This window comes from Aulonocara stuartgranti, assembly GCF_965226115.1.
Source record: "Aulonocara stuartgranti genome assembly, chromosome: 20".
In the NCBI taxonomy this organism is placed as follows: domain Eukaryota; kingdom Metazoa; phylum Chordata; class Actinopteri; order Cichliformes; family Cichlidae; genus Aulonocara; species Aulonocara stuartgranti.
Genome location: NC_138956.1, coordinates 15,595,358 through 15,622,005, shown reverse-complemented (window position 1 = coordinate 15,622,005; position 26,648 = coordinate 15,595,358). Strand labels below are relative to the sequence as shown.

Sequence of the window (26,648 nt, the reverse complement as noted above, 5' to 3'; positions counted from 1 at the left end):
TAACAGAAGCGAAACGCAATATTGTGTCAGGACAATTCACTATTTATGCACAATAAATAAAGGAGCATAGCGCGACAATTTCTGTTCAGCGCCAGACTTGCTTGTAACCTATATCACTAATTATGTTATGAAAATGACGTATTAACTACTAAAAAACACTGACCTTCGTGTAAATGCTTGGAGCAGACTAACCTGTGAGCTGGAGTGTTCTGGGACGTTATATTTGATCTTTGAATGGCTGCAATCCAGGCCATCCGTCGCATCTTTGTTACTTCGGAAACATGGCTTGAACAATTTCTCTTCAACGACGTAATCCGATAACAACCGATCTCTTTACCCGTCGGCTTCCCGTGGCTGTCATGCGACCGGCTATTGCAGTTAATAATACAACGGCTTCTTGACATTTTTGTGTTTCTTTTTATCGCTGTATAACTGATTTTAATTGAAAGCCTGCGTGCGCTAGTACCGCTTGCCACGAGTTCCCAGAATCCTTTGCGGTTCTACCCGTGAATGACGTCACATTTTCAATCTCTATATAATATGCATGTTAAATTTTATATTTGGGGTAAAATATCAAGTCTTTTCAAGTAAACCGGTTCAAGTCCAATTCAAGTCCCAAGTCATTGGTGTAAAAGTCCAAGTCAAGTCACAAGTCTTAGAACATTTTTTCAAGTCAAGTCTAAAGTCATAAAATTAATGACTCGAGTCTGACTCGAGTCCAAGTCATGTGACTCGAGTCCACACCTCTGGAAATCTCCCGCAGCTTAAACATGTGAGAGGTTGATCGCGCAGAGAATCGCTGAGCTTATGTGAGTGCGTGTGTAAAAGCAGCAGGATTTATATTTGACTACGATGACCTGGATGACTGAGAACCTTCACAGACAGATATATATTTTAGTTCTGATGAGCCAAATAAGACAGGTCAGGGTGAAGAAGTGACAGCCAAAGAAAAGCTTACCACAAAACGGAGAAGTTATAACAAATCAGACTATAAGGCAAAAAGAAAGTGCAGCTTTATGGTTTCATGGACAAAATAATTTCTGTGGCTGCAATATGACGAGCTAAATAACCAGGGCTGCACATAAGTGGTCCGCAGGTGCGCATTCGCTGTCAAAATAAAAAACACGCACAAGGGTTAGGGTTAAATTTAAAAACTGTACTTTTGAGTTAAAATATACATTTATAATTTTAATAAATGACAAATTAAAAAGGCATGAACATTTTTTTTGTATCGAAAAAATATCGAACCGTGACACCAAAGTATCGAACCGAACCGAACCGTGAATTTTGTGTATCGTTGCACCCCTAATATATATATATATATATATATTAAAAAACACCCAGCACGCCCCTGCGGGCGGTTTATCCTTCAAGCTCGGGTCCTCTACCAGAGGCCTGGGAGCTTGAGGGTCCTGCGCAGTATCTTAGCTGTTCCCAGGACTGCGCTCTTCTGGACAGAGATCTCCGATGTTGTTCCCGGGATCTGCTGGAGCCACTCGCCTAGCTTGGGAGTCACCGCACCTAGTGCTCCGACCACCGTTACCTTCACCCTCCACATCCTCTCGAGCTCTTCTCTGAGCCCTTGGTATTTCTCCAGCTTCTCGTGTTCCTTCTTCCTGATATTGCTGTCATTCGGAACCGCTACATCGATCACTACGGCCGTCTTCTTCTGTTTGTCTACCACCACTATGTCCGGTTGGTTAGCCACCACCATTTTGTCCGTCTGTATCTGGAAGTCCCACAGGATCTTAGCTCGGTCATTCTCCACCACCCTTGAGGGCATCTCCCATTTTGACCTCGGGACTTCCAGGTTATACTCGGCACAGATGTTCCTGTACACTATGCCGGCCACTTGGTTATGGCGTTCCATGTATGCCTTGCCTGCTAGCATCTTGCACCCTGCTGTTATGTGCTGGATTGTCTCTGGGGCATCTTTACACAGCCTGCACCTGGGGTCTTGCCTGGTGTGATAGACCCCAGCCTCTATGGATCTTGTGCTCTGAGCTTGTTCTTGTGCTGCCATGATTAGTGCCTCTGTGCTGTCTTTCAGTCCAGCTTTGTCCAGCCACTGGTAGGATTTCTGGATATCAGCCACCTCCTCTATCTGCCGGTGGTACATACCGTGCAGGGGCCTGTCCTTCCATGATGGTTCCTCGTCTCCCTCCTCTTTCTTGGGTTTCTGCTGCCTGAGGTATTCACTGAGCACTCGGTCAGTTGGGGCCATCTTCCCAATGTATTCTTGGATGTTCGTTGTCTCATCCTGGACTGTGGTGCTGACACTCACCAGTCCCCGGCCCCCTTCCTTCCGCTTAGCGTACAGCCTCAGGGTGCTGGATTTGGGGTGAAACCCTCCATGCATGGTAAGGAGCTTTCTTGTCTTTATGTCAGTGGCTTCTATCTCCTCCTTTGGCCAGCCTATTACCCCAGCAGGGTACCTGATCACGGGCAGGGCGTACGTGTTGATGGCCCGGATCTTGTTCTTACCATTCAGCTGACTCCTCAGGACTTGCCTGACCCTCTGCAGGTACTTGGTGGTTGCAGCTTTTCTAGCGGCCTCTTCATGGTTCCCATTCGCCTGTGGGATCCCCAAGTACTTGTAACTGTCCTCTATGTCTGCAATGTTGCCTTCTGGTAGTTCAATCCCCTCAGTTCTGACTACCTTCCCTCTCTTTGTTACCATCCGACTACACTTCTCCAGTCCGAACGACATTCCAATGTCATTGCTGTATAGCCTGGTAGTGTGGATCAGTGCTAATCGATGTTCTGCATAGGCCTGAACCCCCCTCATATATATATATATATATATATATATATATATATTAGGGGTGCAACGATACACAAAATTCACGGTTCGGTTCGGTTCGATACTTTGGTGTCACGGTTCGATATTTTTTCGATACAAAAAATGTTCATGCATTTTTAATTCTTCATTTATTAAAATTATAAATATATATTTTAACTCAAAAGTACAGTTTTTAAATTTAACCCTCACCCTTGTGCGTGTTTTTTATTTTGACAGCGAATGCGCACCTGCGGACCACTTATGTGCAGCCCTGGTTATTTAGCTCGTCATATTGCAGCCACAGAAATTATTTTGTCCATGAAACCATAAAGCTGCACTTTCTTTTTGCCTTATAGTCTGATTTGTCATAACTTCTCCATTTTGTGGTAAGCTTTTCTTTGGCTGTCACTTCTTCACCCTGACCTGTCTTATTTGGCTCAGCAGAACTCAAATGCTTTTACACACGCACTCACATAAGCTCAGCGATTCTCTGCGCGATCAACCTCTCACATGTTTAAGCTGCGGGAGATTTCACTTGTCATGTTTGCATAGTAAGCTAACGATTAATAAGACGATGTCAGAGGAATTGGTGCACAAATTATCATCACTCACAGATCAGTGCTGTCGCTCTCTATACACAGTTCGCACGATTGCAAAGTGAAAGCAAAAAAACAAGCGCAAATTCAAACGCGATTTCAATATGTCACATATCGACAGTGGCTCACCGATGCCAATGACATAATTACCCAGCTACATTTCCAAAAGAATGCAAAAGCATTGACATATATTTTTCCTACAATAGCCCGACGGGCAGGGCAGAGATAGATTTTGGTAGCCCGACTGAAAAAATCGCTAGCTCCGGGACGTCGGGCTAGCGATATTGCAAGCCCTGTATCTGATTGAGGAATCACTCATCTTTGGAAAAGAGAGTTTATTACAGAGAAATGTCTCTTTCCAAAATAAAAGCTATACTATCCGTTTCTTCTGGGCTATATTCTCAGCAGCATAAGGAGAATCATGTGCTAACAGCTGTCTAAATGACTCGGCTAAAGTTAGTAGCATGCTTGCTTTTTTTTGTCTGCTTCCACTTGTCTTTGCACTAGGATGATGTCGGCGTAAATGTGCAGTCATATTCTTTGTGTTCCCACTAGTGCTTTCAGGTTAATCTCGTTGAAATGACCTTAACGCCACAACACGGCAAATCTCCGTTAACGAGCTACCGCCGATCGCTCCGTGCATGGGGCTAGACGGCCAACACGTTAACGAGCTAACTTCCCTAACACACTAGTTCACACCAATGTAATTGAGCATTGCATGGCACATCCAACATACTGTTTTACTTTAGTCCATGACGCGCTTACCTTCAGGGTCATACGTCACATGAAAACCAAAATAATTCCAAACGCCAGATCTGAATGAGAGTGGGGGAGGTCCATGTTGCAAGGAGAGCTTAACTTCTGTCTCGCTAGCTTGCCCTGCGCTCTTCCTTCTGACTATGCTGTCTGTGTTGAGCGCTCAGTGGATCTGCGCTCGACAGTGCAGCCTAGGCGGAGTAGTCGAACACAGATTCACTGAGCGCTCAACACAGACAGCATCGTCAGAAGGAAAATTGATAAAATAAATTACAAATGTTGTATTGTTCGATACATATGCGTACCGAACCGAAAGCACTGTATCGAACGGTTCAATATCGATACGAATATCGTTGCACCCCTAATATACATATATATATATATATATATATATATATATATATATATATATATATATATATATATATATATATATATATGGAGAGAGAGAGAGAGAGAGAGAGAGAGATAGAGATAGAGATATATATATATATAGATATATGTGTGTGCAGTGAATTGTTAGTATGTTGGAAAATCAATCTGGGTAAGGGAGCAGTGTCCTTTGTAGCCAGTAAGGTCAGTAACAGATTTGTCTTTTTTTATAGTTTCTAAATACGAAAGGCCATGATGAAACTTTCGTTTACATTTATTTGATAAGCTGTTATTCCCCAGCATGATCTAACAAATCTCTAAGGTCTTCTTCTAATGCCAGGAATGTTTGGTTTTGTCAGTCTTCCAGTGCTTTAATGATGTTTAGTGAGGCTTGTATGCAGGCTCACTTAACTTGCCTTGTCATGCTTTGTACAGAACTAATCCAAAGCATTTTAGAGTGGAATGTGTTGTCTGTCTCAGAAACTTTCTGTTAATGATGATGCAGAGATATTCTGTGTTAAGAAAAATAACCTGACGTCTGACAGTCTCTGGGAACTCTGATGCCATTTTTCACACTATCGCAACGCTATTGATGATTGATGTGAACACCGAATGAAACTCCTAATTACTATTCTTGTGATTTACTGCATGTATTGCTTGAATAAACCTGTTGGGATGTCTTTGTCTTGTCTCCCTTCCCTCACCCCATCCGGGCAGATGTCTGCTCCTCCCTCAGCCTGGTTCTGCTTCTTGTTAGAAGGGAGTTTTTCCTTCCCACTGTTGCCAAAATGCTTGCTCATAGGGGGTCATATGATTGTTGGGGTTTTCTCTGTTTTCTTTGTGTTATTGTAGGGTCTTTACCTTACAATATAAAGGGCCTTGAGGCAACTGTTGTTGTGACTGTATAAATACATTGAATAGTCAGGTGTACAGGGGTTCCTAATAAAGTGCCTAGTTACTGTCAGTCACATTAGAGAGGATGCTTTTGAGTCCATTTTGAACCATCTATATCTTTCCTGTTTGCTTTCTTTAGATCAACAGGATGAACAGCTATCTCTCATCTTTTATGTCTCTGTGCTCCGAGATTATCAAGCTTTGGCTTTTTCTTTAAATCAGACAAGAAAGGCATGTTTTTTTATTCAAAAGTGTGACAAGAAAAGTAGAACTCAAAAAGAGAAAAACTGTTTGACAGTGAGCATAATGGAACACATTCAAATACACAAAAACAGATGGCAATGATAGAAACTGGACTATAAACTGATTACATTTTTAAGAACTGTTATCAACACATATACTGAACATGGATAGACAGTGCATTTGATTGTGAGTAGCAACCTCCAGAGTTTAAAAATATTCATGCAAACATAGCAAAAACTGCAATTTCTGCATTTACCACTTGAGTCTAAAAGCGCGTCAATCCCTGTAGACTGCCATGTTAAGGTGCCGAACTTTACACAATTAAAAATTATGATCACATTATAAGAAATTGATTGTTTGTCCCATTTATAAAAAATGGTTTCAAATAACCTACCTGTATGAAAAATTGCTTTAAGATTAGGGGCATGGCTGGTTTAGCTGATAACTTTCTAATGAAACTCTCCTCAGAGTCAGTCAGGACACTGAATTGGGCCTTTTCAACATGTTTGTCCCTTTTTGAGCAGTTGTAAATGACTTCTCTGACAATTTATATGGTCTTCTTGGTGGTAGAGAACTCCAAGAATTTTGTGCTTCAGCTTTGTTCAATGAAATACTGGTATTTTATTAATCTTTCACCTATCAGAAGTGGCTAAAATATACATCAACATTGCATTATGGATGTGCACATTATGGAGCTTATTAGTATTAGAGTTAATAACCACTCCACCCTCATGTCCAAATACGGACACTTGTGGTTAAAGCCGTCAGACACAAGCCAAAACGCTCACACTGATGCTTCTGTGCCCATCCATTTAGACAAAGTTTCCAACATGGCTTTCTGTAGATTCAAGCCGTCAAAAGGTCTAGTTTGCTCATATGTGATTCAAAGCAGAGGTTTACTTGGCAGTAAAGAAGTAAACTTTATGACTGTTTAATTCTTTCCAGCTTTTTGGGGGGCGATTTGAGATTTGTGATTCTTTTAAATACAAGAAAAATATCTAGTGGAAACATTGTTAGTGTGAAGCTGACTGTGATTAATGATTCTGATGATTCTGTTTTCTGTTTCTACCATCCATTAATCCATGGCCAGCTGTCTGTGTATTTGGACAAGAGCTCCCATCAAGCCCTCATGGCTGCACTGAGGGAAGCTGTTACCCTGCAACAGGAAACCTCCTGATTGGACGTGCTGTCAATCTAACGGCCACCTCTACTTGCGGCCTTAATGGACCAGAGCGATATTGTATTGTCAGTCATCTGCAGGTCAGTCACACACAAACTCCTGAATGTAAAGTGTAAAGAGCGAATACAAAGAGCATACCCACATTCATTCTGAGCATGAATTGGGAATAAGTGGTAATAGCTTCTCATTATATTTGAAGATCCAGGTAATAACAGACCACACAAGTACATCGTTTTCTTCCTTTATTTGAATTTACCGATTGATTTTTCTACAGCTGTTTTTTTTTTATATGCACTCTGCTTGACTCTCACTCATCACATTGCAATTTCCCTCACAATACATGGCAGACTGAGTAGTGCAAAGAAAAATGAGTTGGCATGTCCTGTCTATAACACATTCATCCATCTTCATCGTTCCCTCTGCACTACTCCATCTTCAATTGTTCATTTGTCTGTTTGTTTGCAGCCTTGTTTCAATGAGCAACACTCGCTGCACAGGCCCCAGGTGTAGATACACAAGTCAGCCACACCTTCTTTACCTATATGCTTTCACCTCTCTCTTTCTCTTTTTTGTATGTGTTTTTTTTTTTTGTGGAGCTATGCTAGTACACATGTATATGATGCGGATGTTTTAGTGAAATAAAGCAGCTGCAGTTATTCAGGACAAAATGATGTTATAGTGTTCATTTCTGCAACGTGCAACTTTTTTTTTTCTGTTTACAATAATACGTCTCCCAGCATGTTCACCATGCTGTTGTCATTTACGCTGCCTCCATTCATGCATTTCCATTCGTCTGCATGTATGTGCCTGCTCTTCCTTTGCCTCAGGGTAGGAATATTCACCACATTCAACTTCCAGCTCAGCAAGACAGCCTTCTACTGCAGTGATAGGAAAGGTATAGGGTTCAGATTGTAATCAGTCACAGTATTTAATGTGTGTTTATGCTGCTTGTGTTTTTGACTCAGTGCTTTTGACTTTCAAGTTCTGTTTATTGTTCATTGTTCTCTGTTGATTGTTAGCTTGCTCTTCATTTCTTTTGTTTTTATCACCCCTCAGCTGTAAAAGGCTGGTGGAGTTTTGTTTTCGGGCCAGTGGCTAGGATACCTATGTTTGTAAATCCAATAACTTGAGAATGAGGTGACATAGGAGCTTCAAATTGATATCATAGCGGCATCTACTAAAAATCTCTGAGAAATCTGCATCTCAGCGACTACTAGGAGGCTTGGGTGTAGCACTGGCGGTTCTTACCCAGGTTTTCTGTACTACAATGGTTGTTCACTTCACTTTTTCTTTATTTTTATTTCTGTTGGCTGTAAAAAATCTTACAAATTGTATTTTTCTCTAAGAGTTAAAATATGATCCAAAACAGGACACGTGTTTGATGACCTTATATAAAATTTGTACATAGACAAATTCTCTGTTTGTGTCAAGCGGCGGCTGTGTAAAGGCAAGAGAGGACCCAAATGCACGGCTCTAGACACACGGGGATGAACTCAAAGGCAGGTCTTTATTAACAGGAACATAAGAAGTCATACAAACACTATACTGGGAGCAACTAAAGCTGAGGCGCTGGGAAGACACGGTAAATGCACACAACCTAGAGGGACGACGCAACACAGAACAAAGGGACACTCTGACATAAATACACAGAAGGTAACGAGGGAAGTGGGAACACACGGGGAACACAGCTGAAGACAATTACTCATGACCGAGCAGGGAGGACACGAAACTGAAAATACTGACACCAAGATGTGGACCTTAAACACAACACAGTACACAGAGATGAGCACAGAGAGGCAGAGAGAGAGGCAGAGAACAAGGATGAATACGAGGGGATGAGGAGAACACAGAACACAAAGGACGGGAACACAGTACCAGAACAAACACCACAATAAAAGCATGGACACAGGGGGAATCCAAATACCAAACCAAACAATCCAATGGACATAAGGAACAAAATACAAAACTACAGGAAAACTAAGAACACTGGGTCAAAATGACCCAGGACCATGACAGTTTGAGTTATGTACTGTATGTCCAGGTGGAGACACAGATCCCTTTGAGGAAGGTATGAAGGAGCATGAGGGCCAAAGAAATTAAATGAAGTACAATAATAAAATACATTTTAGTTTTTTGCACGTTGAAATGAATTTCACTGGATTTTTAAGATTGTAATCTTTTCAAAATTAATATAAATTTTGATAATAACGTTAATATTTCCATCACCTCTTTCATTGGATTGCATAGGGGGAATCCCTGGATTACCTTAGCAGGTGGATAGCCAACTTTGTGTGACTGCTTATTGTGATTGCTGAGTTTAGTTTAAGTGAATCCAGGTAACAGAAAAATACCCTTGTCGTGTTGAACTTGTGTTGTAGTACAGAGCCTTGTTCATCATTTCCCGCCGAGCTGTGTTTTATTTCTCTAAAAATGAACACTGGCTAGTGTATGTGTTAGTTTAAATTGCTTCAGTTGCGCTTTGTTATTCATTGCACTTTGTCCACTGTTGAGTTCCCTTTTTATCTTCTGTTTGGATATGTAGGCATTGTTTTTCTTTTTTTGTTGGATTACTGCCTCAAAAAGGTTTATTTATTATGCTTATTAATTTGGGTCTACCTTCGGATTACACTGTTCCCACTTTGTGTCATTGAAGATTCAAATGCATTTAGGAGCTGCACGCACACCAGTTGTATTAAAGACTTTCAGAAATTGAGAAGAAAAAGGAAGAAAGTCATAGAGAGAAGATTGTGTGCAGGAGAAAGGATAATATGAATTTCACTTGTGGGGCTGAGGTAAAAAGAAACACAAATGATGAATCAAAGTGGTAGTTAATTTTAAAAAAGTAAAACAATCTCTGCATTATAGCAAAACAATGTTCTCAAAACAGCATCAAACCTAGGTGGGTGCATCGCTGACCACGACTGACTAATTAGTGATAAATATGAGCTGATCACAGGGAGTGAGGCTCGCCAGCTACAGCTTTAAAGTGTTTTTGAAATGTGTTGTCCTTACATAGCAATCCACAAAAATAAAAATAAAAAGAATTCACTTCAGTTATTCTCCCACCACTGTCACCAAAACACCCCCAAACCATAACATTTCTATGCTTGCTGGAAAGATAACCATTCTTGTAATGTATGCTGTATGTTATTTTTCCTCTTGCTTATTAGCTCAGGGCCTTCTCATTCTATTTTTGTTATAGTCATTTTGAAGGTTTTGGTTATTACCTACATGTATTAGTCTTTATCTTATAAGACTAAAGGAAAAAAACCCAACAATATTCTAAAGACCTCCACATGGTATAATGATAGCTGCAGAGGTAGTGGGTTGACGTACCTACGAGCGCTCATTCAATCAAATCATTGCTTTAAAAAAATCAGCACAACAGTTTTTTAGTTTTTCTAAAGTAATTAGAAAAGGCTACTTTATATATATGTGCACATGCACATGGATATACATGTGCATGTGCACACATAAACATCCAAGTTGAAATAGTGTGTATGTGTGAATGGATACACGCACGGTATATCCAGCATGCCTTCTTTTCAATTCTCAGCCGAGTCTCATTAACAGCCATGCTGTTGTTAGCAGCTTAATCGCCCTTGACAACCTAATTTATCAGCTCTGGAATCTACTGTTTCTCTTGCCAACATACCCTCATCATCCCACTCTGGTGTGCCCTCTTTCCCTCCACGTACTCCCCTTTTTATGGCCCCCTCTCAAATTGAGCCCTTTTTTTGCTCTTTCTCAGCATCTCTCTCACTCCCTGGATCTCTTAACTTACTACCTCCCCTCCAAGCACATTTGTCCTTCATCCCTGTTGCTCTTTGACACTCTGCTGCAGATTCTCTGCTCTTATCTGCATCTTTCACTGTCTGCCTTTTTTGAAACCACCCTTCATTCAAACTCATGCCTTTGACCTTGATCACATGGTTTTATTTCTCCCATAATCTCTGATTTCAAGTGTCCACCTTCACTCCTGCCTCATGTGTGTCAGTCTATTTTTTCTTCTTCCTGTACTTTCTCCTCCTACTCCTAGACTTGGACTTTTTTGCAACTCTTTTATGTTGCTTATGCAAAAATTCTGTTACAGTGTTAAGCAAAAAGAGCTTCTTTTTTTATTTGTGCATTTCATCCCGTAGTAGAAGTAGCCTGAGAACCTGTTAGATCTCCTGTTGTTAATATACTTTTAGTGAAATGTCCTAATAATATTTGATGGTATTTAGTCAGTGTTAAGGTTTTGTTGAAAGGATGTTCTCTTACCTAAATTTGGTTGAAAAGTAACAATCTGTAATCTCCTCAGATGACAATCAGACCGCCTTGGACTTTTCATGTTTGTACATTTAGTACCATGACAGAGAGTTGGCATGCTCCTTCTGATGATGAATGTTGGATTTTTGGCAGACTTAAATAGAATGAGGACACTCATTCATGGCCTCCTTCTCTCCTACTTTCTTTGTTTGATGCTTCTCCTCCCTTTCTTCAATACCATAACCATGAAAGCCTTGCTTTCTATTTTAACAATTGAACTTTTTTTTAACTTAAATTTGTTGTTACTTTTAAAAAGAAAACTTTTTTCTGTTTCCTCAGCAACCAGAGAAGTGTTTTGAGTGCAACTCCCAGCATCCCTACGACCCGAACGTACACTCGAACAGCCACCGCATTGAAAATGTGATCTACCTCACAGACAGCAACAGAGTCAACACCTGGTGGCAATCTGTCCATGGTGTGTGTGTGTGTGCGTGTGTGTAATAACAGTTAAAAAAACCCAAACATGATCAGTGTGTTCATTGTTTGCCTCCATCCTCATATATTTATATGTATGTGTGTCTGTGAAGAATATGTTTCCTTAGATTGTGATGCACTGTATGAATAACCTGGGGACCTCTAGTGATGTGCAGTAATTATCCAGGTTGTCTGTGATGTTAACCCTGTGTGAATCTGTGATGTATCTGTAAGTTTCAATTCATGTTAATATTTCTACCGCTACGATCAGCATACTGTGGACACTTCTAAATCAGTCTAACTCTAAATCAAAGTTTGGACAGCATTTTGAAGACAACTTCACATTTCTTATGTTTCAGCATATGGACCCACTTACAGGTAGGCCAAGGTCAAATCTTGAAGGATGATGAGAATGATAACAAGCGTAGCCACAGATGTCAATAGGCCCATATAAAGTACAGACTTTTCTTACTCCATGTTTTTCTGTTTTCAGAGAAACAGACATGGAAAAATTTCTAAATCAGATAAACTCTCCGGGTTGAACTAACCCCACGTCAATAGGTATTACACTTACACCAGAATAATACATCTAGACAGCAAAATAATACGAAGGCAAATGGTCCTTCACAGAAAGGTTACTGGGTAAAGGTACTGATGCTACATTTGAGTTCCTGTGGGAGTAAGAGCAGGACTCTGGTATTTCTCGAATGAGGGAAATCTGAAAAGAAAAAAGGTAAAGGTCTGCAACAGTCAATCGACATTCATCAACAGTTATTTTCTCCACAGGCCAGGAGAGTGTCAGCATCAGACTGAACCTGGAGGCTGAATTCCACTTTACACATCTCATCATGAAGTTTAAGGTACATGCACTTTTCTTTCATGTGTGGGTAGCTCCATGTGTTGTATACCTCTGTTGGATGTGCAATACTGTATGTGTTTAAGCACGTCAAAGGACATAATTCTTCAGGTGTGTGTTTGTTATGTACACTGAGAAGTGTGGTGGCTGCATTCCATCAGGCAGAAATCCTTTATCTGTGTGTACAGCAAATGAAAGGTTCAGATAAATCTTTCGTACTCTGTCTCCTCAGACTTTCCGACCTGCAGCTCTGGTCATTGAGCGTTCAGCTGACTTTGGCCGAACATGGCGTCCCTACCGCTACTATGCCTCCAACTGTACCAGAACCTTCCCCAGCATTCCTGCCAATGGCTTGCACCATATCAATGACATCATCTGTGAGGAACGCTACTCTGACATCGAACCCTCCACTAATGGAGAGGTAAAAAGTTTAAAAAGTACCTGTAGTAGTAAAGAGGCATGAAGAAGAAGAAGAAACAAAGTTCAGCACTTTTGCTCTTTGTTAACCTTTCTGCATCTTTTAGATTTAAGCCCACTTAAGGACTCAATGTAATTTATACAAAAGTACTTTCTTTATATTCCTATATATAGGAAAATGCACAGTAGGCAGCACAGCGATTTATTCAAACGTGCAAGTAGAAATATGGTGTACGAGGCAAAGAGCTGAGTATTATTTCTTGACGGGCATTCCAAAGCTCTGTTTTGGCTACCTTTTGTTCCATGACAGAGATTCTATTGGCTGTAGATAATCACCACATGAGACTTGTTCCCACTGATTTTCAGTCCAGATGTTATGGAATTTGGCATACCTCATCTTTTCTTCTCTGTTTGCCTTCTTTATGATTGGCCTTTTGACAGCCACCCTTCCACTGAGACAATTTCTGAGGAAATCAGTGACTAGTATCAACTAAGCATCAACTAAATGAATGAGCTAGGGCTGATTGTATCTCTCAGGTCTTGTATCAGGTCTTTGCTGGATTTTTTTCTCTCTATTTCTTAAGGATAAGACTTTCAGATGCTGTTCATCTGCTGTAGATAATGTTTTTTAGCCCTACCACTGATTTTGTCCTTTACTTGACCTATTTGGAATTTTTCATAGCTTTGTGTGTTAATTGCTGCTTGTAACAAAGTATCGAAAGATTTAATATGTGTTGTTTGTTAAGTTTTTTGTTATGTATAGAAAAAACACTGTTTTATTCCTTGATTTCGGTTCCCTTTTGTGTTTGAATGATTCTTAGGTCAGTGTTTAGTGGTTTAAAAAAACAAAAAAATGCTCCTGTGAAAATGGTCATGTACAATGACTCCACTGAAAATGAATGAAATGCACAAAAAGAAAAGAAAGGAACTTTCAGAAAGCCTGAAGAACAATTGTCTCTTTAAAAAATTACAAAAAAGATCTGGCTGCTTGGAAGTAAAGTATAAAGGAATGAGTGGTGGCTCAAGAATTCTGCAAAGTACTGCAACTCTAATCTTTTAGAGCAGCTTAGCACTATGGAGTTTTCAGCAAAGTAGGTTAAATGACACGTTTATAGTGGGATATTTTCAGCCTGCTTCACAGGGCAACATTTGCTGGAAACTGTCGTATGTGTTCATGGTAATGAAAGAGCATGTCAGTTTGGCCCTTACCACTTTACACCATCTACCCAAACGTCATTTATATCTGTAATATGTTTGTAGCTCAACATTAATGCATAAAAATACAATGTTTTGGATGAAGGGCACGATCTGACAACTCAAGTGAAGGTCTTATGATTTCTTCTAAAATAATATAACATGCATTTGGTGCTAACAGTTTGCAGTATGTTTAAATGCTAAGGGTCCCTGGAGAGGACAAATACACCTTTTACATGCTTTAAATTGCAACCAAAACAACTCACTCCTAAAGTTTGTCAGGAATCACACTTGATCAGCAAGCAACTGCCATCTGATTTCATCTGAACCATGGCCCATGTAATTTTCCGCATATAGCACCATAGCACATTTAAGGAAGATGAGAATCTTGCAAAAAAAAAAAAAAGGGGTGTCTCCCACTCTTCATGTAATATCAGGCCATTATTTTATTTGAAATCATGTGGTCATTTCACAATAAAACCCAGCATTTGCTTAAATGCTTGGTTTGTGTTTCTGGAAATAAGTGAGGAAATGCACTACTGGTTAGACCTCGCTCACGTGGTGGAGCAGGTCATCTGCTAATCAAAAGGTTGGCGGTTCGATCCCACCAGTCTGCAAAGGTCTTTGGGCAAGATACAAACCCCAAGTTGCTCTTCAATGCATCCTTCAGAGTGTGAATGTGTGTGAATGTTAGATAGAAAGAGCATAGAAAAAAGACAAAGTGCTTTGAATGCTCAGGGTAGAAAAGCACTGTATAACAACATTTACCATATAAACATAGCGTGTTTCTTTAAAGCACACTGAGTGGTTAAAAAATATGACTCGAACTTTATAAGCGCAGTTGGAAGATATCAAGGTATATGTGACCAGTCATTGCATATTTTCCATTTTGTGCAAATTTTTGTTTAACATTTGTTGAATATTTATAGAATTTCCTTAATACTGCAGTCTAATGAAAACATCTCTTCTTTTATTTAAGGTTATTTATAAAGTGCTGGATCCTGCCATTCCAGTGAAAGACCCCTACAGCTTAGATATTCAAGGTCTGTGAACACTTTTCATTCATTAAATGCATATAGTATTCTCATATATGTTCCCCATAGAGAGATTGTATGCATGAGGAATTTCATACAGAAAATGCCGAACCTTATTCCTTATGAAATAAGACACCGCATTTTTAAAATTCTGTATTCTACCAAGCTCCTGCTGCAAATAAAAGCTTCAAATGCTTCCTGTCTCTGATATTTGTTTAGCTGAGTCGTCTGGATAATGAAAAAGTCATACTGATGTTCACAGAAAACTTTGCACTTAGAATGGAGTTGCATCAAAAGAGCCACATTTGGACATAATTATGTTTTGACTTTGATGAAATCTTAACCAGAGATAAATGGATTGTGTGAACCATCACTGACCTCACTGACACACATTCATCCCAAACAAAAACTAGCAAACAGTACAAACTGGTGTTGGGAACACTCTGTTTTGTTACCTAGCAGTCGCACCTATGGCAACGTATCCACTGTGTGCAAAGCCCTTTTGATATAGTAGAGGTTGGACAGACATTGCTGATGTTTAGGCCACACCTCTCCCTCATTTTCCCACCATTGTCCACTGTTTCAAAGAACTTGTCATTCTATCCAGGAACCATACCCAAATGTTTCACACAGTCTTTGGTGGTTTAGTAACCAGCACTGTTACTGCATATAAATAACACCACTGGTAAATATAAAGGGTTTGTAGGGAGGAGACAAATCCCTTTGGAGTTGTGTCAGGAATGGCATCTGGCATTAAATTCTGTTAAACCAAACATGTAGAATTACCTGCATGTTTAAAGGATGAATGAAGAGCTTTAGGTAAACACAAAGACCTGTCGTTTGGGTACCCTTTTCAGATAATACATTTAGATATAGATTACATGTTAATACCAGGTGTAAATATTGTACAGTACTTTACAAATTCGTCTTATTTTTCATCAGAATTCATCATCAATCAGTACAATTCTAACATTTACTGTCTCATCACACTCCAGGTTAATGCAGAAAAAAAATGTAGAAAATGTCAAGGAAAAAATGTGCATATTAATGAACTGTCAGCCTCGTTTTTTAATGTTGTTTATCTTGCAAATCTGGCTGACTTTTTAAAAAACATTTCCTTTGCAGATCTTTTGCGCATCACCAACCTGCGCATTAACTTCACAAAGCTCAACACTCTGGGAGATGACCTTCTGGACCGACGCCCTGAAGTCCTGCAGAAATATTACTACGCTATCTATGAGCTGGTAGTGCGAGGGAGCTGCTTCTGTTACGGACATGCTTCAGAGTGCGCTCCTGTGCCGGGGGTCAACGCCAGGGAGATCGGCATGGTCAGTTAGTGGATGATACTGCCAAAAACTCACTGAATCTGTAATTATCAGCATATCCTTTGTAAGACTAAAGGAAAATGGAAAATTATCTTCTTGTTTAAAATAATCAACAGCAGCACAGTAAATCACAGCCTTCTCATTTGCACTGCCCATACTAACCATGTCACTTTTCATCCTTGTCACCTTTCATCTTGCTGTGCTCAGATCCACGGTCGCTGTGTGTGCAAACACAACACAGAAGGCCTGAACTGCGAGCGCTGCCGGAACTTCCACCATGACCTGCCGTGGAGACCAGCGGAGGCCGAGAACCCTCACACCTGCAGAGGTGGGGCAAATATGCACTCCTTCAAAATTCAGATGGAAACATTTGTAGCTGAAATTCTTTCTTTATAGTTGTCAAATGTGCTTTTCTAACCTTTAGACTATTTAAGGAAATAGAGAACAAGCCCTTTGTTGGTACTACCAGCAGCAGCGCAGTCAGCTGATGAAGTCGGCTTTCTGTGACTGTGACAGTATCTGAATATGATTAATGGGGCTTTTTGTCAACCAGTGAAAACATATTTTCACGTTTCTTGTTTTACAAGATAACTGAGACACTTTTTGGGGGTTTAAATTAAAAATAAATATATGCTAGAAAGATAAATTAAGATGTACAGTGGGGCAAAAAAGTATTTAGTCAGCCACCGATTGTGCAAGTTCCCCCACTTAAAATGATGACAGAGGTCAGTAATTTGCACCAGAGGTACACTTCAACTGTGAGAGACAGAATGTGAAAAAAAAATCCATGAATTCACATGGTAGGATTTGTAAAGAATTTATTCGTAAATTAGGGTGGAAAATAAGTATTTGGTCACCTCAAACATGGAAAATCTCTGGCTCTCACAGACCTGTAACGTCTTCTGTAAGAAGCTTTTCTGTCCCCCACTCGTTACCTGTATGAATGGCACCTGTTTGAACTCATCATCTGTATAAAAGACACCTGTCCACAGCCTCAAACAGTCAGACTCCAAACTCCGCCATGGCCAAGACCAAAGAGCTTTCGAAGGACACCAGGAAAAGTATTGTAGACCTGCACCAGACTGGGAAGAGTGAATCTACAATAGGCAAGCAGCTTGGTGTGAAAAAATCAACTGTGGGAGCAATCATCAGAAAATGGAAGACATACAAGACCACTGAAAATCTCCCTCGATCTGGGGCTCCACGCAAGATCTCATCCCGTGGGGTCAAAATGATCATGAGAACGGTGAGCAAAGATCCCAGAACCACACGGGGGGACCTGGTGAATGACCTGCAGAGAGCTGGGACCAAAGTAACAAAGGTCACCATCAGTAACACACTACAACGGCAGGGAATCAAATCCCGCAGTGCCAGACGTGTTCCGCTGCTGAAGACAGTGCATGTCCAGGCCCGTCTGAAGTTTGCCAGAGAGCACATGGATGATACAGCAGAGGATTGGGAGAATGTCATGTGGTCAGATGAAACCAAAGTAGAACTTTTTGGTATAAACTCAACTCGTCGTGTTTGGAGGAAGAAGAATACTGAGTTGCATCCCAAGAACACCATATCTACTGTGAAGCATGGGGGTGGAAACATCATGCTATGGGGCTGTTTTCCTGCCAAGGGGACAGGACGACTGATCCGTGTTAAGGACAGAATGAATGGGGCCATGTATCGTGAGATTTTGAGCCAAAAACTCCTTCCATCAGTGAGAACTTTGAAGATGAAACGAGGCTGGGTCTTCCAACATGACAATGATCCAAAACACACCGCCCGGGCAACAAAGGAGTGGCTCCGTAAGAAGCATTTGAAAGTCCTGGAGTGACCTAGCCAGTCTCCAGACCTCAACCCCATAGAAAATCTGTGGCGGGAGTTGAAAATCCGTGTTGCTCGGCGACAGCCCCAAAACATCACTGCTCTCGAGAAGATCTGCATGGAGGAATGGGCCAAAATACCAGCTACTGTGTGTGCAAACCTGGTAAAGACCTATAGTAAACGTTTGACCTCTGTTATTGCCAACAAAGGTTATGTTACAAAGTATTGAGTTGTATTTTTGTTATTGACCAAATACTTATTTTCCACCCTAATTTACGAATAAATTCTTTACAAATCCTACCATGTGGATTCATGGATTTTTTTTTTCACATTCTGTCTCTCACAGTTGAAGTGTACCTCTGGTGCAAACTACTGACCTCTGTCATCATTTTAAGTGGGGGAACTTGCACAATCGGTGGCTGACTAAATACTTTTTTGCCCCACTGTATGTAGCTATGCTGGGCTACTCTGGTGTCCAGGAATAAAGATATAAAGCTAGAAATTTACTTTATAGGTCACCTCTAAAGGAGATGGGAGAAGCTAATGCGATGTGATAGTTTTTAGGGTATCATTATTATTATTAGGACGCCACCCAAAAAAAGGGTGGTCAGAATGGTATTCATGTTCCTCTAAATCAGGGGTTTCAAAGATAAGCCCAAAGCCTCCAGACAGCTAGACAGCTTCGGACATGTGATAGAAGGCATCAATTTCTGACTTTTTACTGTGTTGTCATAGCTTTTATAGTTTTTCCTACTCGTAAAGACCTCCCCCGTTCCCTTTGATACTACACCAAAGTAATAACAGTTAAAACACAGAAAAGTTCCCGTTTTTTCACTTGGTACTGTAAATTTTTATTTTTTACAATGACAAGTTTTTTTTATTATAATTGCTACCGTAACTTTAAACATTTATGGATTTTTTTGCTGACAGCTTTCTTTCATTACTACAGCAGCATTTTTTTATCATGTAAAAAAACTGGACTTCTTTTTTACGTTAAGCTGTTAAACATTTAGTTAAACATCTTTACACTGACAGATGGGAGAGTTTTGCTTTGTGACCCAAGACGTAAAATAAGTTTGCTCTAATTGCTCTTTAACTGTTCTCATTTTGTTTTTGCCTGTTTCTGCAGAGTGTAACTGTAATGGCCACTCGGACCACTGCCACTTTGACATGGCAGTGTATATGGCAACGGGTAATGTTACTGGAGGAGTTTGTGATGACTGTCTGCACAACACTATGGGACGCAACTGTGAGACGTGTAAACCTTTCTACTACCAAGATCCAAACAGAGATGTTAGAGATCCACGGGTTTGTATCTGTGAGTCTCTCATACCTTGATTCTCTCCTTTGGTACAGAAATTCAGTACTGAGTATAAAAAAGGAATTTTGCTCTGAAACATAAAATTTTCCTGTCATTCCTGTCATCTTTTACCTACAATCTCCATCATTCCTTCACTTAAGCCTGTGACTGTGACCCAGTGGGGTCATTGGAGGGAGGCGTGTGTGACACCCACACCAACTTTGAAATGGGAATGATTGCGGGACAGTGTCGCTGCAAAGTCAACGTGAAGGGGACGCGCTGTGATGACTGCAAGGAGGGTTATTATGGACTCAGCCAGAATGACCCTTTGGGTTGCCAACGTATGTGTTCATCTGCCGCCAAAATGTGTTTGAACAAAAGTAGATATCTCAAATCTTTATGTGCATTCATGTTTCTGTGTCTTTATTCATCAGCTTGCAACTGTGATCCTCGTGGCATCATCGTGATGGGAGCTCCTTGTGATCAGATCAGTGGGGACTGCTCCTGTAAAAGATATGTCACCGGCCGCTACTGCAACCAGTGTCTGGTTAGTAACAGTCGTTGTTCTGTCTCTCAGGTTTCATCCTAAGCTCATGTCCAGGTTTGCTCAATAGCAGGCCTTGAATGCATGAAAATCTACTCTGTGTAGATATTCCAGTGCAGTCCAAGAATAAAAATAAGGAGGTGAAAGTGAGGATCTTTAAATAATGCACTGGAAGATGTTTGTCTTTGACTTGTTAAACTAATGGGGCCATATTTTAAAATTCTGTGTGGGATCTATACCTAAACCGTGCGTCATCACAGCAATTTTGTATTCAGCAATCGGACTGAATCTGAACTGGCCGACATGATTGCATTAATCGGCTATATGCACTGGGCTGTTGTTTAAAAAGACACTTTCAATAGCGCTATTTTCTTGCTGTTATTTTGGTAAACTTGGCCTGTGTAATGACAGAGAATACAGTGCAGTGAGCTCTTTGCAAGAGTTGAAACTGCCTTCATTTACAGCCTGGAAACCTAAACATCCATATTATTAGATGAGGTGACCAGAGAGTGTGTGCGCTAATAAAACACTGAGTGGAGTTTATGTCTTGATGCATGCACAACCATCCAGGTTAGGAAATCCCAAAAAGTTGATTCTGTTCATGTGGATGTAATGTTTTCAGTGGGAGAAATGTTTTTGTCACTCATCCAAGTGACTCCTTCAGTCTCTGCTGACTGCAGATTAGCCATGGATCACTAGCACGATTACAAATAGAACTCCTGCTTTGACTGTTCATGATAAAGCAGCAGTGTACAAAAAAAGTGTACATGAACCGTGAAAAAAGCTAATTGTGAGGTTTGTGTTCCTCCTACAGCCTGAATACTGGGGCCTTAGTAATGACCTGGCAGGCTGCAGACCTTGTGACTGTGACTTTGGAGGAGCCTTCAACAACAGGTAAAAAGATTTTGTATCGTCTGTGTTCTGCTTTTAAGAACTAAGCATTCTGTAAATTGCAAGTATTTCGTTTAGATGCAAAAAGCATCAAGTGGACACGAAGTGAGGCTGTGACTCATTCAGTCCGATGGTCTGTGCAGACAACAAATAGACAGGAGATTTCAAGAACACCAGTAAAAGGCTGTCTACACATTGTTGTATGTGATACTTAAAGGTGCATGATGGAAACCGGCCAGTGTGACTGCAGGAGGCACCTAATTGGCCGGCAATGCTCTGATGTGCAGCCCGGGTATTTCTGCGCTCCGCTGGACTTCTACAAGTATGAGGCCGAAGATGCCACCGGACACTCTCCTGCTGACCCCGTACTGCCGGTGAGCACAGCAGCATGGTGCCGTGTAAACCACTTATTCACATTTACGATCATTGGCTCATACTACTAGGCTGACTACGTCAAAACAACACACTGTAGAATCTAACTTCAAAAACGTACATTTTATTTGAAGAAGCGAATGGGGGTGGGGTGGCTATAGCTCAGGTGGCAGAGCAGGTCAGCCACCAATCAGAAGGTCGGTGGTTCGATCCCAGGCTGCCTCCTGGCTGCATGCCAAATATCCTTGGGCAAGATACTAACCCCATGTTTGCCTACTGGTGGTGGTCAGAGGGCCTGGTGGCGCCTGTGTCCGGCAGCCTCGCCTCTGTCGGTGCGCCCCAGGGCAGCTGTGGCTACAATGTAGCTTGCCATCGCCAGTGTGTGAATGGGTGAATGACTGAATGTAATGTAAAGCGCTTTGGGGTCCTTAAGGACTAGAAAAGCGCTATACAAATGCAGGCCATATTGTAGAAAAATGCTGAGCTTACCCCAAACCCCAAATGAGTAGATGCAAAATTCACTTAAAATCATAAGCTGGGGAGAGCAAGCCATTTGTAAAGTTTAAGGAAGGCCATTGTGCAAGCATAAACCTAGAACTTAGACGTGTTTGTGTCTCATGCATGCAGCAGGTTTGAAATACTGATTGATGGTGGAGAGGTTATGTAACCGCTTTTCAAGAAGATGGTTGTGAGCTCAAAGTGAGAAAAAGCATGATTAGCTGCTGCAAGAAGACACACGAGGTGTTAAAACACACAAACAGATCTTAGTAGTAGCCCTAAATTTGACAAATTCATAAAAGCGCTTGAAGATTTTAACCTGGGTTTATAAAAAAGGACTGCTGCTGATTACAGCTACGTTATAGTTTCTGCATCTGCTTACCCATTCAGGAGGATTGGATTGTGTGTGTGGAGTCACTCTAATCCAAGAGGTATAGTTCCATCTTGTAACCCCTAATAAAGTTTCCTTTGGGACCTTTTTGTTTGTGTAGAGAACTCCTGTCATATAGTGGGATCTCTGTCACAAAAATTCATTAATTAAATGGACACGACTTTAATTAACAGGCTTTTTTCTTGTTTTAGCAAGAATGTGATACATGACGACTGTATCCATGGAAGTATGTTCACATAGTGTGGCTTTCAGTAATGAGCTGTATGATCCAACATGTTCACTTAGGAAACCTCAAAGGTCACCGATCACTTACAGTATCTCTACGTAAAAGACACACACATCTCAGCAAAAGGTCAGAGTCTCTTCTTCTGCCTGTCTTTTGTATTTTTTGGAAACTGTGTGAGCAAAAGAAAGATTTCACTCACCATCAAGCATCAGTTAATTATCCTTCATCACATTTTTAGCTTTTTATTAAGTTTTTCAATTATCCACAATTGGAAACAATGACCAGAGTAACTGGCTACAACAACAGCTTCTGCTGGTGAAACTGGGAGCCCTGAGTACTTTCCACCCAGACCTGTGTCCTGTTCCTGAGTTTTGACAGAACTTGCAACCGGTTGCAATTTCCGCATGTAAATGGTTCAGCTCTTTATCCTTTCAACCACATCCAAGGGTGCGTGGGAGCTTGCCGAACCAGTCTGCATGTGTTTTGTGGGCTTCAAGAAGGCTGCATTTCTCAGTATGTCCTGTGGAGGAGTGTTTTGGTTTCATAGAACATTGAACTAATTTTTGGGAGCTATCCCAAAATAAACATGGCTGGTGATAAGTCAGCCTCTTTCTCAGTGGAATGGGATTTCACCAGAGCTGCTCTCTGCTACCACTTCTGTTTATTGCTTTTATGGAGAAGAATGAAAAAGATACAGAATTTCTAGGCACAGCCGAGGTGTAGCGGGTGGTGAGTTTGGTGCTCTGAGGAGTTCATCTTTGCTTTTTGCAGATGATGTGGTTCTGTTGCCTTCATTGAGCCATGACTTCCATCTTGCATTGGAAGAGGCTTGGGTTTGTAGTTGAGTGTAAAACGGTTATGATGTGAAGTCTGAGGTGATGGTTCTCAGATGAAAAGGGTGGAGTTTACACTCCTGGCTCGGAGCAAGTGGCTGCTGTAAGTGGAGGAGTTTATGTATACTCTACATCGAGAGGGCCATTTGAGATACTTGGACCATCTCACTTGGATGCCTCCTGGGCATCTCCTAGGTGAGGTATTTCAGTCATGTCCTAACAGGAGGAGGCCCTGGCATATACCCAGAACACTCTCGAGGGTGTCCTTTGGCTGCTTTGGGAACGCCTCGGCCTCCTGTAAAATAGCTGAAAGAAGTGGCCGAAGAAAGGAAAGTCTCTGCTTAGACTGCTGCCCCTGCAACCCAGACGGATGGACCGGATAGGACCAGACTGATCACCAGACTACAAAAGGGTCCCCCCATCCACCCTGTTTCAACAAGGAGATCTTGTCACTGCGACAAGTCTGTTCCTGTAATCGGCAACTAATTTTACATGCCTATCAGACTCCATTCTTCTTCACATCACTGTTTTTGTTGTTTACCACGTGTTTGTACCCACATTTGTACATTTGTTGTCCACTGTTTCTGTCTTCTGCACTCACCACCTGCTGCCATCCTCCTCATTGTTAATAGACACACAGCATACAATAGTTCCTCCTTTAGCCCTCAGGGCAAGCTGCAACAGTCCTCACTTACAACATCACAGCTGCAGGAATGTAGGGAAAACTTCAGTGACTCAGGAATGTTATGAGAAGAAATGTGAGACACTAAACAAGTGAAGATATTGCTTGAACAAATAAGGGTTGGTGTCTTTAAGTTGTTAAAGTTGCAGGATGGTGTAGAATAAGCAAGATGTAGTCAAAGTGCTGGATCTCTGTGTAGGCCTTCACAGCTGAAGTAATCCATGACATCGCTAGACCAGATCACAGATACCGACATGTCACAATTTATTATTGCTGTACAACAAACAGCACACACACAAAAACATCTCACATTTTTCTTATCATTGTTTCTCTCTGTTACACCCCAGCAATTTGAGCACAGGAGACGAAACCAAAGTGAAGGTGTTTTGACATGTTTTGCTAAATGTTCTATGCACGAAAGACTCAGATCATTTCATCTCAGTTTGATAACTTTTGATAAAAAACATTTTTTGTTATTTACTTGCTTGTGAAAATTTGTTTGTATTTGTGTGGCGTATATAAATTTGACACTGTTGAAGATGGGATGGTGTTTTTTTGTGTTTTTGTGTGTGGAGAACTAGAAATAAAAATGTTATTTTCCTTAAACAGTCAGTTAAAAGTCAAAACTCTCCTCTTCTCTCCCCTCCAGGGCCAAGTTCGCCAACAAGCAACTAATGACTGTGTTCAGCACCTCAGCAACCAGCTCAGGAGGCACCGGCGGCACCGTAACATTGCCAAGTCGCAGCAACATCAGGCAGCACTGAGACGTATTCGGCAGCTTCAACAAACAGTATGATTTTTGTTTCTTTTATTGACTTATTCATTTAATTTTTGGTTTGTGAAGACCCCTAATAGGAACAGCTCACCACTGTACTATGCAGAGGTGGGACCAAGTCATTGTTTTGCAAGTCTCAAGTAAGTCTCAAGTCTTTATCCTCAAGTCTCAAGTCAAGTCTCAAGTAATGTCAGGCAAGTCAGAGTCGAGTCTCAAGTCACTGGTGTAAAAGTCCGAGTCAAGTCACAAGTCTGAAACTTTGAATTTCAAGTCCTTTCGAGTCTTTAAAAAAAACAAACGAAAAAATAATGTTGCAGTTATATGCTAAATGTAAATATTAGACCATGTAATTTTAAAATCTGTGTTTTTCTCAACACATACAAAATAGTGAACTTAGAAAATATACACAAATTGTGAAATTGCACCTCTTTAAAATGCAGCTCAATTAAACCTAGCTCCAAGAATAATTTTCACCGACAGTTCTGAGATACGCTGCATGTTATTCTTGGATGCGGTTGTAGGACCAGCTTTAAAATCGCATGACAAAAATATCATACACATTAAAAAAAACTGTATCACCAACGTAGCCTGGAAAACATTTGCTAGTTAGATGAAGTCAGCTATCTCATCTTAGCATATTTATATGCATATTTATAATTATACGGTTCTTGGAGTGAGTGCATACACTCATGAAGTTTAGTAACTTCCGGTCACTGCAACAAGCCCAGGTACAGTTTACCGACGGATGGGTGCAGGACCTTGAAATGCACCGTGTAGAACGAAAGACCATCGTACGTATCATAAGTTTACCAGTCTCACAAATCGTCTTCATAAATACACATTCGTTAACCGTTTATTAATAGGACCTTTGAGCTCAACGGTAATTAATTAGTAGTGGAAATAATTTCTGGTAGCATCACAGAAATGTAGCAGTGACAATAATACTGTATGCTGTAATCGCACTGGGCAATTAGTGATACAAAAAACCTGTTTTATCCTGTGAATAAAAGTATGTGTTTTTGTCAGTGTACCATAATAACAGAAGCGAAACGCAATATTGTGTCAGGACAATTCACTATTTATGCACAATAAATAAAGGAGCATAGCGCGACAATTTCTGTTCAGCGCCAGACTTGCTTGTAACCTATATCACCAGTTATGTTATGAAAGTGACGTATTAACTACTAAAAAACACTGACCTTTGTGTAAATGCTTGGAGCAGACTAACCTGTGAGCTGGAGTGTTCTAGGACGTTATATTTGATCTTTGAATGGCTGCAATCCAGTCGCCTCTTTGTTACTTCGGAAACATGGCTCGAACAATTTCTCTTCAACGACGTAATCCGATAACAACCGATCTCTTTACCCGTCGGCTTCCCGTGGCTGTCATGCGACCGGCTATTGCAGTTAATAATACAACAGCTTCTTGACATTTTTGTGTTTCTTTTTATCGCTGTGTGACTGATTTTAATTGAAAGCCTGCGTGCGCTAGTACCGCTTGCCACGAGTTCCCAGAATCCTTTGCGGTTCTACCCGTGAATGACGTCACATTTTCAATCTCCATATAATATGCATGTTAAATTTTATATTTGGGGTAAAATATCAAGTCTTTTCAAGTAAACCGGTTCAAGTCCAATTCAAGTCCCAAGTCATTGGTGTAAAAGTCCAAGTCAAGTCACAAGTCTTAGAACATTTTTTCAAGTCAAGTCTAAAGTCATAAAATTAATGACTCGAGTTTGACTCGAGTCCAAGTCATGTGACTCGAGTCCACACCTCTGGTACTATGCCTCTTTATACTGAGGTGTTTCTGTTATTTAGCCTATGCTTACTGATATAAATTGCATGGAAAAATAAAAGAAACAGTCATTATTAGACTACAGCCTCCAATAAGACTCTGCAGTTGTATCAGGAGAGTTAAATAGCAGAGCATTACTAATGTCTACAGTTT

At 40.7% G+C, this 26,648-nt stretch overlaps 1 protein-coding gene across 1 annotated transcript in view; it reads left to right on the top strand.

The window, feature by feature from the left end:
* The window catches only part of lamb2l (laminin, beta 2-like), a 65,509-nt gene that overhangs the window by 24,277 nt on the left and 14,584 nt on the right, over positions 1 to 26,648 (top strand). Inside the window, exons 3-15 of the mRNA XM_082518437.1 lie at positions 6,734 to 6,903; positions 11,414 to 11,549; positions 12,335 to 12,408; positions 12,637 to 12,825; positions 14,995 to 15,058; positions 16,175 to 16,377; positions 16,582 to 16,702; positions 19,319 to 19,507; positions 19,651 to 19,830; positions 19,924 to 20,036; positions 20,848 to 20,927; positions 21,142 to 21,298; positions 24,576 to 24,716. Coding sequence (XP_082374563.1) covers positions 6,734 to 6,903; positions 11,414 to 11,549; positions 12,335 to 12,408; positions 12,637 to 12,825; positions 14,995 to 15,058; positions 16,175 to 16,377; positions 16,582 to 16,702; positions 19,319 to 19,507; positions 19,651 to 19,830; positions 19,924 to 20,036; positions 20,848 to 20,927; positions 21,142 to 21,298; positions 24,576 to 24,716 — 1,817 coding nt within the window. The remainder of the gene's footprint in view (positions 1 to 6,733; positions 6,904 to 11,413; positions 11,550 to 12,334; positions 12,409 to 12,636; positions 12,826 to 14,994; positions 15,059 to 16,174; positions 16,378 to 16,581; positions 16,703 to 19,318; positions 19,508 to 19,650; positions 19,831 to 19,923; positions 20,037 to 20,847; positions 20,928 to 21,141; positions 21,299 to 24,575; positions 24,717 to 26,648) is intronic.